This window comes from Aquarana catesbeiana, linkage group LG01 (genome assembly GCF_042186555.1).
Source record: "Aquarana catesbeiana isolate 2022-GZ linkage group LG01, ASM4218655v1, whole genome shotgun sequence".
In the NCBI taxonomy this organism is placed as follows: Eukaryota; Metazoa; Chordata; class Amphibia; order Anura; family Ranidae; genus Aquarana; species Aquarana catesbeiana.
This window is the reverse complement of record NC_133324.1, coordinates 295,598,984-295,613,629: the sequence shown is the minus strand read 5'-3', so window position 1 is coordinate 295,613,629 and position 14,646 is coordinate 295,598,984. Positions and strand designations below refer to the sequence as shown.

At 38.2% G+C, this 14,646-nt stretch overlaps 1 protein-coding gene across 1 annotated transcript in view; it reads right to left on the bottom strand.

Annotated features, from left to right (window-relative positions):
* Positions 1-279: 279 nt before the first annotated feature.
* The window catches only part of SCARF2 (scavenger receptor class F member 2), a 334,216-nt gene continuing 319,849 nt past the window's right edge, over positions 280-14,646 (bottom strand). Inside the window, exon 11 of the mRNA XM_073629334.1 lies at positions 280-13,887. Within this exon, the coding sequence (XP_073485435.1) occupies positions 12,626-13,887 (1,262 nt within the window). The 3' untranslated portion in view covers positions 280-12,625. The remainder of the gene's footprint in view (positions 13,888-14,646) is intronic.

The window sequence follows — 14,646 nt, the reverse complement described above, 5'->3', positions numbered from 1 at the left end:
AGTAGTGACATAGATGACAGCAGACGGAACCACTGTGTACAGGAAGCAGGCATCCGCCTCACATAGAAGTGTGTCTAATGCAGAAGTGAAGGTAGAACTTGAAGATAATGGAAATCAGTGACATGAGAGGGGTAAGTATTGCCCCTTTTCTTTGTAGAGAAGCTTTTTTTAAAATAAAGAAGCAGCAACAGAGTCACTTTGAACACAGTTCATTAGGTCTACCCAACCATTAGAATGGTTACAAGTACTTTTACAACTAAAATAATACAGACAATAATGGAAACCAAAAATGACATTTATTAACAGAGCATTAAGGTCAGGTTCAGGTGCAGTACCAGTCTCAATACAAATAGTAAGTAGCTAAACCTACTAGCAAAATAACATTACAAAAAGTCAACTCACACACTGTTTTAGTTGTCAGGTTATAAATAGAACTTTCCATCACCAATATTCCAATATTGGCTGTGTATACCATTCAGTTTCACTAGACAGCATTTTATTTTTTAAGGTACAAAGGGCATCAGTCAAAACCAGCTTGACCTTGCACCTTAACCCTAAATCTTGACCCACAATGTCATATTCACGAGATGACAAACATGAAATAAAACTAAATTATATAAAAAAAGAGAGAAATGGCAATCATGTTACATTCCCAAACAATTCCTCCTAAATTACTATACTGTAATTGCAATATATAGCCAGCTATTAATTAAAATGACATATGAAAAAAAAAGACAGACAAAGGTAAAACAGCCTTATGAATTGTATACGTGTTCGTATGGGCTATATCACAATATTAACAGATTTGTCAAATAAAAATGCACAAGGTAAGCAAGCAAGGTTTAGGGTAATGTTTCAATTATATCTTTAAACTCCAAAAATTGGAAAAATTGATATTACAAAAGCATTTTTATACGTCTGGATTTGTTTTTTCATGTTATTGCTTGTGGACGGCAAAAAATGACTATAACTTAAATGTTATGGGTTTTAGAGATACAGCAATGAAAAAGTAACAATCGCTTTTATATCATAAATGTTTTTTTATTTTTTATATATACGGTAAATGTATGCAGCTCTAACACATTTGTACTTTTCCCTTAAACATGATTTTAAATGCAGTGTTACAATTGTAGATCTGTTTTTGAGTTCATGATTTAGCACAAGAGTTTTGCGAGTCCAAAAAATACCTTTATATTTTTTTTTGCTGGACAAAATAAGAAAATTAATGTAAACCTAAAGTGGTCAGTGGGAATCTGAAAATCTCAGAAACAATAACCACAGATTTTGCCCTCGTTCACTCTAAACAAGGGTTTGATATTGTGCGGGTTCAGCTGAACGTACAATTTCAAACCCTCATTTCAGTGCGAGTTCAGGGTGATTTGAAAGACATCTGTGCGGGTTCATGCACAGATGTCTATTGAAATTGCCCCAAAAGTCGCCAAAAGTAATACAGGAAGTCAAATTGCATGTCAAATTGCGCCGATGTGAATGGGGGCTTTTTGGCATTTTCTTTAGGTATGCATTGGGGTTGATTTACTAAAGGCAAATAGACTGTGCATTTTGCAGTGCAGTTGTCTTCTGCAAGTGCAGTTGCTCCAGAGCTTAGTAAATGAGGTAAGGCTTCACTTTGCAAAGAATACCCAATCACATGCAAGGAAAAAAAAAAAAAAAAAAAAACAGCATTTTTTTGCACATGATTGGATGATGGAAATCAGCAGAGTTTCTGCTCATTTACTAAGCTCTGATGCAAGTGCACAGTCTTTTTCCCTTTAGTAAATCAACCCCATAGATTGATAATCCATAATCTATTTTTCAGTTACAGATTGCTGACAAGCTGAAAAGGTATTTTTTAAATATTGGATATTACATAGGTGAAATTTACCCAGCATGCTTTAAGGTTACATCTCCTGTTTTATGGATCTTGATTCTGCCCTTTGCTTTACAGGGCTCACTTCTACTGTTCTATGAAGAGGAGCCTTAGTGCCTATGTAAATGGGGTTTACTTGCATCAAACAAGCTTTCCATCCCCATACAAATCTATGGGATTTTAAACAGGTCAGAAAGAAGTCCATTACAGGTCAGATTCAGCTGTTGGTAAATTCTGAATGGTCTGAGTAGCATCTTAAACTGATATAAAACTGATGCCATCAGCACAAGCCCCAAGTCGACACAGACCCTTACTCAGATAAATGTGTTATGCTCACCTCTTTTCATGCATTTGTTTGGTTAGGTGGACTAATATATTTAACCTTTCATGCCACAAATGAATTAATATGCTTGGGAACTAAATAAAAAACTAGCCTGAAGACATAAATTACTTACTGGTGACTGTTTTAAAAAAGTTAAAGATATGGCTGAATGCCAGGCTGCTAACAGGCAAAGCTCTAATGCTAGCATCTGAGCTTTCTGCTGAATGCTTTCCCTTTACATTCTTATTAGCCCATTGCTATGATGGGCTCACTTATGGCCAATAAGTGGACAAGCTTTAGTGTTGTAACTTTGTCAGATTGTCTCAACCATACAACCATATCTGAAAACTTTTGGAAGCTGTTGCTGGTAGGTGCAGGCATCTGTAGGTGCCTACACTTTACAGCTGCAGCTGTTTTTTAGTTTTTATTCTAGAGACAGAGATTTTTTTCTGAAATATTAGGGCAAGGCGTGACATGGCTGCCTCCACATAAATAATGGATGCACTTTAGCAATAGGTTGGATTAGAATTTTTAAATACATTTTTCAATCAATATTTTTCAAGCAAACCCCTTTGTTCTCTATGCTACTTGTAAGCAAGGCTGTTGTCACTATAGATAAAAGGAAGATAAATGACATTGATTACATTCTTTCAGAGGACCCTTGGAGGCAACCTGCATTTTCCAGGATTCAGAAGAGGCACATAAACCTATTGAAAGGAAGTTGTATAAGGATGCACTTTAATTAATGATGAAAAGGCAGCTTACTTTATGCAGCTGCTGTACATTCCCAAAGAATATTGATCAAAAGAAAGCAGTGTTATAGTCTAACATAAAAGCACTCCTGGGATGCTTTGTAATTTACTCTATTAAGAATGAAGTGTGGGTTAACGTGCTAGAAAGTGAATTTTGAAATGGTGAACAATTTACCGCTAGTGATAAAATGACCAGATTGATTGCAAATACTAGCATGTAAGAAAGTTGGGCTATATAAAGCATCATGGCTACCATCTTGTAATAAGTAGTACACTGATATTCTATAAAAGAAGAGACATTATTTTTTGCTTTTCCCATTAGGCCTTCGCTAGATAAATGACAAAAGACATCCAGTTTCCACAACACATCATTCTCTCATCCCTTCACTTTTATAGTAAAGCTGCTGCAAGCAAAGCCAACATAATATTGGCATGCCTTAAAAAGGGGATTCACTCCAGAGATAAAACAATAATTCTCCCACTCTACAAGACTCTGGTCCGGCCGCATCTTGACTATGTTGTCCAGTTCTGGGCACCAGTCCTTAGGAAGGATGTGCTGGAACTGGAGAGAGTCCAGAGAAAGGCAGCAACAAAGCTAATAAAGGGACTGGAGGATCTCAGGCATGGGGAAAGATTTCAAGCATTGAACGTATTCTCTCTGGAGAGGAGACGCTTGAGAGGGGATATGATGTCAATGTACAAATACCATACTGGTGACCCTAACAGGGAAAAAAACCTTTCAGTATAAGAGAATTTAAAAAGACAAGCTGTCATTCAATGAAATTGGAAGTGAAGCGGTTTAACCTTAAACTGCGTAGAGGGTTCTTTACCTTCAGAGCGGTACAGATGTGGAATTCTCTTCCACAAGCAGTGGCATCAGCAGGGAGCATAGATAGTTTAAAAAACTATTAGAGGGGCACCTTAACAATCACAACATACAGGGATATACAATGGGGTGGATTTACTAAAAATTGGATAATGCAAAATCTGGTGCAGCTCTACAAAGAAACCGATCAGCTTACAGGTTTTATTTTCATAGCTTGATTGAACAAGCTGAAGTTATAAGCTGACTGGCTACCATGCACAGCTGCACTAGATTCTGAGTGCTCCAGTTTTAGTAAATCTCCCCCCCAATGTACTATTGACATTTACACAAGCACACTCACACAAGACAGGTTGAACTGGTGTCTTTTTTCAACCTTACCAACTATGTAACTATGAAAGGCAGGTCTATATGGGAGAGGGTAAAAATTATCTGGCAGGTCAAAGTTGCTTCATACAGAAAATTGTAATGAACGTAGGGAATCCGTTTATTTTTGCTTCAGTTAAGGGTCCTAATTATGAACATTAAAAGCTGTGGTTTCCTGACATCTAAGTATTTTTACTGGATTCCAGGAAGCAGAGCTAATATATATTTAATCATAGATGTAATTGATTTGTTTTACTCACACTTTAGTGGCCACTACATACACACCCACACATACAGTATATATCTATACACATATTCACACAATGTCAGCAGTACTCATTAAACCTTGATGTAAATCCTAATGAAATCACATGTTGCAAAATGTGTGACTCAATTAGGCGAAGGACAAAATAACCATTACTATTATTGTGCATGGATGCTAGCTAATCATATAAGTGCTTTTTGTCTATGATTTTTAAAGTCCAATTGAACTTTCTGTTTGAGCTGCCTAAAACACTTTAGGTGCATAAAACCAAAAGGTGGCAAAGAGTCTCACAGTTTGTTTGTTTTTTTTAAATTAGCCACAGCCTGAATAGAAAAGTCTGTCTCCTGCTAGCATGGTCCAGAGTGGGACCCTTGCTCTTTGTGTGGAAGCAATGATCTCCTTGCAGCCTTTGATCTTCCTTTTAGCTACAGTGACAGCAGCTTTGCATACAATGGGCATAGAGAACAAAGGGGGTTGCTTAAAGGCTTTCAGTACTTGTAGTTTTCACATTCACAAGGATCTGTGAATGAATGATGAAGCCGGTCAGACGCGGCCATGTTTTTTTAAAATTGTGACAGCGAGTGCAGAGAGAAGATCCCTGGCTCACTGTCACTACAGACAGCGGATCAGAGAGACGCTGCAGCACTGGGAAAGTGTTACATGTTCCACCCTAAAAACAGGTGGAACGTGTAATATGTTCCCAAAGGTAAACTTATCATTTAACTCAACATATCTTGGTATATTAAGAGGTGAAAAGAGGGAGTACAGCTCTCTTCACAGAGGTTCATGGGAAGTAAATACTTAAAGGGCCTGTTATGACCTGTTAATTTTCAATGAATCAAGCTGGTGTGAGTAATCTTGGGATTATGTTACTGTTCAATTGCTCATAATAATTCACTAATTGAGATCCATCCCATTTAAAACTGGCCCAGTCCTTTTTCATGCTTGAGAACCAGTTTGGAACATACTGTTTAAGTGTGCACATAAACTTAAATGTATCTATGATATTCTTGCAATACAATCCTCATTAATACCTGTGTCCTTAATGCATTTCTAGTAAATTTATGTAAGACAGCACTAGTCTGCCCAGGATTATCAGAATCCTAACAAAGGGTAATGCATGTTGTTCCATGTCACATAGCTGTCAACAATGTATTCCTATGTAATTTTCAGCCTACCTAAGGCTGACATTTTTTGAATATATAGATTTTCTCAAATGATCTTTTCATGTGTGGGAATCATTTAAAAATACTTTATTCTGTAGCCAAAACATATACGGAGGCAGTTATAGATTTAAGATTGTGAAAACAGAATCCAGAGAATGCTCCCCTGTAACAATTGTGTTAAATATTTTGTAGCTTTTACTGCTGTAAGTAAATTATAGCAAATCTCTGGGCCTACAAAATTTACTTGATACATGTAAAGCCAATGAAAATAAATGGCTACACGCGCTAATGCAAAATGGTAGTATTAATATTTGCATTCTGCAGTGATAGGAACAGGAAGAGAAAATGCAGCAGCTCATACCAAGACCTTTGACTTGACCATCCTAGTGGTAGCCCTGACATAACAAAATATCTCTTGCCTCCTTTCATTTCTTCAGCGCTGCCATCGTCATAATGTTTAATAACTAGATAAGGCATTCGTGCTGACAAAGTGGTGCCCACTTTACTAAAAGAAATAAACAAGAACAGGGATAAATCACTATATAGTGCTTGCATAACCCGTTGGATTCAATGTATGTGGTGTGGTCATAGCTTGCTGTGTAAATTGAACATTCATATATTCCTGATTTGTCTTCTATCCCAATAAAGTGCACTAAGATATGTGTCTCAACATTTCACCTGAAAATAAAAAAAAAAACCTAAAGGAAAAATACTGACCAGCCCACTGACAATGAAATCTGCATGCACCAAGCAAAGGTGAAAGTCAAAACAACCTGTGTGCCAGACTGCCAGAAAAATGGAAACATATGTATGTACAGTTATTTATCATTTGAAACCTGTTGAGAAGCAGCAGCATATGGCTTCATGTATGCATGCTTACTGTGGCTACAGTGGCCAATCTGCACATGCACACTTTCATTCTTGACTGCCCAGTGTGTGCAATGGTCAGGGTCCAATTTTCATCACTAGAGCCTACAGGCACACAACCTTTCCTGCCCTATTTAATTAAGCTTGGGATCATTTTTGACACAGGATATTTCACTTGTTTTCTTTGTCCTAACCTGGTTTATTATGTTGTGATAGTGTTTAACCCTTTACACTCCCCGGAGCTGGTGCTTTAAATGGGCTGTGTCACCTGAAAATTGGTAGGTGGGATTCCCAATCATGCCGCACTATGATTGGTTGCACAGTGCTGACATAATTGGGAGCCATGCCTAATTAGTAGTTTATGGTGAGCTGATGGTGACAATACGGTCATAGCTCAGGGGGGTCTTATGGAACATGCCCCAGAACATGACAACAAGCATATATATGCCAGCTGGGTGTTAAGGCCCGTCCACCCTGATACTGCAAATATGCGTAACACTGTTGTAAAGAGGTTGAATAACCTAATATGACAAAACTGTTCTTACAGATGATGGAAAACAAATGTGTGATTAATCATTATACAAAAAATAATAATTAACCTCTTTGCTCTGCTGCCCATAGACACATACCTAATGTGTCTAAGAGTATATTCAACCCTGGCTATGGTTTATAATTTTACTTTTCATGCACACCTGAGGTGTGCATGTAAAATCCATACCAGCAGTTAGATAGTCTCCAAAAGTTTAGAAAAAAAGTCCAGATGTCTGGAGCATCCTCTCCTCCACTTAAATTCACCATATGTACCCTGTTGGCTGCAGATGCATGTGAAGATATGATTTGGTTATCTGCACATTATCCATGTGTGTTGTATGCATATAAGCTATAGTAAATCATGCCCACGGTATAGCTGTGTATATGGTAGGTAGCTTAGGAAACAGAGGACTATAGCTTAGGCCCGTAGATTAGATTTTATTTTAGAAACATGTACAAGTATGTCATGAAAAATATTTTGTCCTCTGACGTTATCTATAAAGTGCAAATTTTTAAGATGTGTAACCTTGAGTCAGAAATCAGATTTCATTTTCTACCTTTGCTCTAAAGTAACTAAAGTTGATTGCTTGCTTGCATAACTCATCTGCTATGTCCCGTGGTATAGTCTACTAACAAAAAAGCTTTAAAAGCTATAATACTAACTCAGGGAATGCCAGAAACCTTTTCCACTTTAAGAGAACCTGTGTGGATATAAACACTGACAATGGCCATTTAAGACATAAAGGTGAATGCTGTAGGGCTGTTCATCACTGATATGGAAGAAGTACTGAGCATAGGGAACTGTTCAAACTTCCCTGGCTGCATGTTTGCTTGAAATGGGTCACATGCAATGTTTGCTTTGCATTTGCTTGTAATGGGTCAAATAATCTGTGATATCCTGTATTATATTCTACTAACAAAAAAGGACTCTAATAATCAGGGAAAATCAAAAGCCTTTTGGAGATATAAACAATGGAAGCTGCTTTTATCTCAAGGAGAATGCTCCACAGCTGTCATTACTGATCTAGAAGAAGTACTTAGCACAGTGAACTTTTTAGACCTCACCGTCTGCATGCTTGATTCAGGTCAGTGACTCACAAAGTAGTCATGTTGTACCAAGTGCAGCCTATATAATATGAAGCAAGTCAGCAACAGCAGCACCTATACAGTTCACATTGAAAGTTTTTTTTAGTTTAACAAAATTTAAGAGAAACCTGTAAAGAAAGAAACATATCGACTACTTCTTTAGCTGACCTAATTTTAAAATTGCTTGGCTGTATTTGACTTCAATAGTTTAAAGCCTGGTACACACTAGTAGTTTTATCGAAGAGTTCAGGAGGAGCTGCTGTACTAACTATGCAATGTTAGTGCAGTGATCTCCCCTGTTGTGCTATTGTGTTCTGACAGGGGGACGCCCCCCACCATTGCCTGAGAGCGCTGATTGGGTGCTGATCGGCAGATCTTTATTGGTCATGCCCCTTCTGTGCGGCTGGCTTCTGTCGGACTGGCTCCCGTACAAACAGGCCGAATTTTGGCCGGTTTCTATTAAATTGGCCGATGCCACCAGATATTCGTCCCCTGTGTATGGCCCTTAAGTTAATGACCTAAAGCACGCAGGAAGCTGTAGGACACTGAAACAAAACCAGTTGGAGAAAGTTTCTGATCTGTATACTTGTTCCAAGTCAAAGGCTCAGGTTAAGTTATATTGGTTCAGAGCTGGACCCTAGTTCAAGTTGGTATTCCAATGTATTATTTGTGTCCCTATTGATCAGAGGCAACTCTCTGCAATTTGATGGACCCACATACCAACAACTGCAAGCGTAGTAGTGAGAAGAAAGCATAACAAATTGGGTTAACAGTCCAATTAGATTTGATTGATCACAACAGTATAAAGAGACAGCCAACACATTTTGACGTTTTCATCAATCCCCTTTCAGCTTTGATAAAGTAGGACTGATGAAGCCCCCATAATGTGTTAGCTATCTCTTTATATTAAAATAATGAATGCAATTTTAATAGATGGCCAACTAAATTTTTGGCATTCTTTTTTCTCCACTTCACCTAAAGCTGAACTCCAGCTTTTGATATACTTTACATTGTTTGTTTGGGCCAGCTTTGTCCCTCACTAACATGTGAGGCCGCTGGATGTGCTGTATAAACGGTATGTAGCTGAGGCTTCATACAGCATACTGCACCGTGTTCTGGGTTGGAGCCAAGACTTCCTGTCTCATACCTGGAACACATCCGTTTGGCTCTCAGCCATTTAGGGGAAGCAATGTATTCTAGCAATGAATATTAAGCTTCCTCTGATTGGATGAGTCAGAGGTTGTGACATCATCAGCCCACCTCTCTGACTCAGCCAATCAGTGCCCTTCAGATAGACTCTACTGTGTTCCAGGTATGAGACAGGAAGTCTCGGCTCCAACTCGGCAGCACAGTTTATACTGCACATCCAGCGGCCTCACGTTATTGAGGAACATAGTTTGTTTGGGCCAAGCTGGCCCAAACAAACTATGTAAAGTATATCAAAAGCTGGAGTTCAGCTTTAACAAAGTCCATGGTTTCAAGCACTAAACCCATTACATTGATAGGCAGATCAGGCAAATTGCATTTTCAGAACAAGCAGCATTTTTAGAGCTCCTGACAGATATATATTTTTTTTCATAATTTGGAGGGGTTAATTTTTTTCTGCCATAAGTGATCCTTTTGGGGAATTGTATCTCTGCTTGCTGTCCTGGTGATAGTGATTACTGGGACAGGTAGAAAGGGGAATGTTCTCCAAGGATGTTCTAGACAACAATATTTTTATCAGAAGGGGAGTTAACATCTTTAACAGGTTTTTTTATATCACTGTTTTTTTCTCCTTTGACAGTGGTCACTGAAACAGGAATGGGAGGAAACAGGATATGGAGTTTCTCTTTGATTCATCCTTTTCATACCAGTGGAGCTGAAAGTAGTTCCTACATGTTATGAGCACATTATAATATGCACCTGGATGGCAAGAGTAAATCTTCATGCCAATGTTAGTTATGGGACAGAATCATTACAAATATAGGAATGCTAGTAGTTCCTATCAGAAAACATGGCAACCATATATTGCAATTACATTTTAAATGAAATTTGAAGCAACAATACCTCAAGCAAGCAGCAGTCTTACAGCCTGCAGAGAATGACAAGCTCATAAAGCGGAGTCATGGCCATGCTGGGAACACTTATTAAATACAGGTAAGGTACTAAAGTCCTGTTTTTGGTGGGATACTTTGAACTTTAAAAATGAGCAATCTGTGGTGTAGCTGACTAGGTGGTCCTTATTGTGGATATGAACTCTACAGAGGCTAATTATTTGGCAATCTTTGATGATTGCCTCAATTGCAACTTTTTACTAGTAACTATAAATGAAAATTAGATTAGGTAAGTGCTAACAAAATAATACCTCTTTGGTATAAGAACCATTTATGATTATAAATTAATAGTTAGACTTTGTAATAATTGTTGAAATATATAGTCATATTCATTGGTGCTTGGAATATGCTGGAACTTACCAAAGATGTCAAAAAGTTCCACGGACAGTAGCAGCTGTGGTAATTTTGAATGCAGAAAGTGCTAGTGTCTAGATTATGGTAACCAGATAGTCATATGAGGGGGCAACTACAAATAACATTCATTTATTGTTATTAGGGTATAGCTTGACTGCTACATTGAGGGCTGTACAGTTCAGATATATATAGCCCTCAAATAACTGTCATGTTTTTTTTTTTAAACTGCTACCACAGGATTTTTACAGCTTTTGGTGGGTGTGATTACACCCCTGAGCACCTTAAGTTGCCCGGGGGAAGGGATTTTGTGTGATTTGCCTACCCCCTCTAGCCATTCAAACGTCTCCTCCAGTGTTCTTGTTCAGGAAGTGTCTTAGGTACTGAGTAAATTAATAATGGACCCCTCTATCATCAATCTGTGAACATTTGGAGAATTAACTGACTACATACATGCTTTATCTACAGAAAGTTTCTGAAAACATGTTTTACAACTTCTTGTGAAGCAGTGTCTAACAAAGGCAAATTCACTGTGGCAATGTTTTGTGTCCTGCATCTAATTGTAATGGCCATTCAAAAGTGTGAAGTATATCACATAAAAAAATTTAAAAAAAATACAGCAGCACACATACTGGTAAATATTGGAGAATTACATCTAATTTTGCCCTAACAAAATGTGATAAAAATATCTTACATTTGCCTTAATCAATTCCACTAGCTACCAAAGTAAAAATATATATACAATAGGGCAGACTGCAGCTTTTTGAAAAGGCAAACCAGCATACTAGCTTTAAAAAAGTGTGAGGTGAAGAACAGTGAAAATGGAACATATTGAAATGGGCAAAAGAACTATATTTTTAAAAAATCCCTAAACATGACTCTGGAGTTTGTGTTCCCTTCACTAAAGGGATATTCATAAAGCTGTGAGTATGGCATTCACCAAACATTTGCGGCAGGTGAATCACTGTCATTTAAAATGCATGCACCAGAAAGATTCACCTGCAGTGAATGTTTGTTGAATGCCACATTCTTTTTAAATATGCCCATAAGCTTTACCTCACTTCTCACTGGTAAATCAGGCCTGCTGAATGCAAGTTTTGCACATCACTTATATAAATTGATTGATGAAGTTGAGAGGGAAGGCTCAATTCACAAAGCTTTAACACAAGTACAAGTTTTTCTAATTTGATCATAATTTTCAAATATGATTGGACTGAAAATAAGTACGCTTATCTAGTTGTGTTAGCTTTGTAAATTCAGCCTTAAACCCTAATGTTATAACAAGAGGAGACGTGTTTGCTTCTCTGTGGTAATACTAATATGAGAACTGAAATGAATAAAATAAGGGTAAAGGAAAGAGCTAGCTTATCCATAAATAGATCAGATTTATAAAATGGTTTTATATTAAATTAAGCACTGCTTATGCATTATATAAGACAGATAAAACAAATATCAGTGGTGAATGTGAAATTATGTGATACAGATCAGAATAACCCAATAGGATATTTAACTTAACAGTCAGATCTTTATGTTACTGAATGTAAACCATTATTTCAGGGTTTATCATTTTGGATACAAAAATAGGTATTTTTAAATAATTTAGATACCTGGCCTTCTTCATTGAATGAAGTATTGTAAAGCAGCTTGCAAATAGTAAGGCTTGGCAGTAGGCTATCATGCTAAAAAATGTAAATAGTTAATTATTGGTCAGCTTTACATGACAAACCAAAGCTATGAAATCCTCATAGTCTAGTATCATTTATACCACATTATCCAAATGTGTTGCTCAAAAGACTTCACTAAAAAAAAAAGTTCTCACATGACCTTCTTTTGGCTGTGCATTGTCCAGTTTCCATGAAGATACAAAGGCACTAAAATCCACATATAGAGGCAATTATTATTGTATTGTGGACAGATTTTGTTTCATTGAACATGTTTCAGGCCAATGAAGTGTCTTCTTTGTCTTTAACAAGTTTTACACTGGAACAAAAATATTTATTTCCAAATACACTTGTCTTCTCGCCTTTAAGACTGACATTTCTTTGGCTCAAATATGGCTACACAAAAATATGTCCATGAGTTGCAGAACTAATGCCCCTTTTGGAGATAAAACAATGTGCTAATAAGTCAACATTATTTTACTGACTGTGGTGGCATTATTGCCATTTTCGGTTGTACTTTTCCATCAGTGTCCAAGGAGGCGTCTTTGCTTTTCTTCCTAGGAGGCTTCTTTATAGGTGTCTTTTTGACTGCTGGTTCTGCTGGTTCTTGCTTTGTACCTGCAGCTTGCTCTTGACTGCTGTTAGAGTTTTGTTTTTCAACTGGATTTCCTGTGGTTGGAACTGTCTCTGCAACTGGGCTGATCATTTTTTGCAGGTTGGTGGATGTAGGCAAAATGGCTTTACTGGATTTCTGATTAATGGCTGCTGCAGATCGCTTAGCTTTCTGGGGAGGTGTTGGTTTCTCCTTTTGTGTTTTCAGTGGACCAATTCCATTTTGGTTAGGGCTGGTCTCTGCTTTATTAAGACTTTGAGTTTTTTCCTTTAGCTGGGCAGCCAGTAACGAAGCTGCCTCTGATGACAAATGAGGATGGAAGACCTCAGCCCGAGACTTGCTGTGATCTGGACTTTTTGGGGCTTCTTTAGCATCTTTAGCATCCCCACTCTTTTTATCGAGGTGTAGATTTCCTATCCTCTTTAAGGCATTTTGGACTGTTCCATTAATATTTTCTATGTGGTCATGAGTTTTGTTCCTGTGTTTTGATTTTGATGGAGATTGTGCTTCTTCAGAGGGTTTGCTTTCTGCACTGCCAGCATCCCTTTTCTTTTCCTTATTTCTCATAATAACTTTTTCTTCATTTTTTCCTTGACCAGCAGGACTTGTATCACTAGGGGTCCTCTTCCTATGCTGTTCTTTTTCTTTAACACATGCATTTTGTTCTGATTGGTCAGAATTAGCTGCTGGCTTTTCTGAACTCTTATTAAATGATGGTAAAGTATTAGATTGACTTGCATTAAATTTGCCATGAATCCATGATACCTTGGGCTTTGTAGATGGATCAGGTGGAGGAGGTTTTGTTCTTTCAGGCGATGGAGGCTTTGCTCCTATTGTAGCACTTCTGATATCCATGGATGGGTCATCTTCATCCTTTGATTGTTTAGACAGCCTTGCAACCTTTGCATACAATGCTCCACCTGTAGAGCCAGAACCACAAGATGATCTTTCACTATCAGATGACTTAAGCAGTGGGGTTTCGCTGTGATCCACCTGGGATGATTTTGGAGATCCAGAGTCTTTTAGATAGGTATATTCACCAGCTTCCTCTTCATCGACTGGTGGGGCTGCCTTTTCCAAAGCTCTGGTGTTGCCCTTGTCCTTACACTCTGTCACTGATTCTAAAACACACAAGGACAACATCAATAACATGAAATGGACTGCTCAGAAAAATATGGAACAAACAGGAAGGGAATTTTAGTTTTACAGCACATGTTGGTAATAACCAAATACACAGTTTCAGTTCAAATACATATATGTGAGATGTATAACAAAAAGGATGCATCATTCTGTTCTGCCAGTCGTCTAGTTCTACACCTCTATTTCCTGGTTACACTTCGCAGCTTCCCATATCACATCTCTACTTCCAGCCTCCTAATTACACAGTAAAAACTACATCATCATACAGATGAGTCATTGTCCAACGAGCAGGTATATGACACATAAACCCAGAAAACAGTGTAGTCATTTACCTAAGTAAACAGCATGGCAGAGATGTATTAATGTTACAGCCTATAACATGAACTTAAAGGAGAAGTATAGCCAAAGCTATTTTGACTATACCTCTCCTGGGGATCACAGGAGTGCAGCTTGTTCCTGTAACCCGTTTACAGCCGATATAGGGCTAAAGCCCGCTGTCGGCTGATGCCACTTAGCCAGCCCAGGCTTGGAAAAAATCCTGACTTTAAAGTCGGGATCCACCCTGAAGCCTGGGCCCGCACCTGGCTCAGCCTCTCAGTGAGTCGCTGAGAGCCTGAGTCAGCTGCTCCCGCCCCTCCATAGCCCAGGGCTCCAGTGAGTGCTGGAGGGGCAGAGCAGAGTTCCGGTAATTGGCAGTCACCACTCTCTGCTCAGAGTAGAGGTGTTTGATTGCTCAGTTC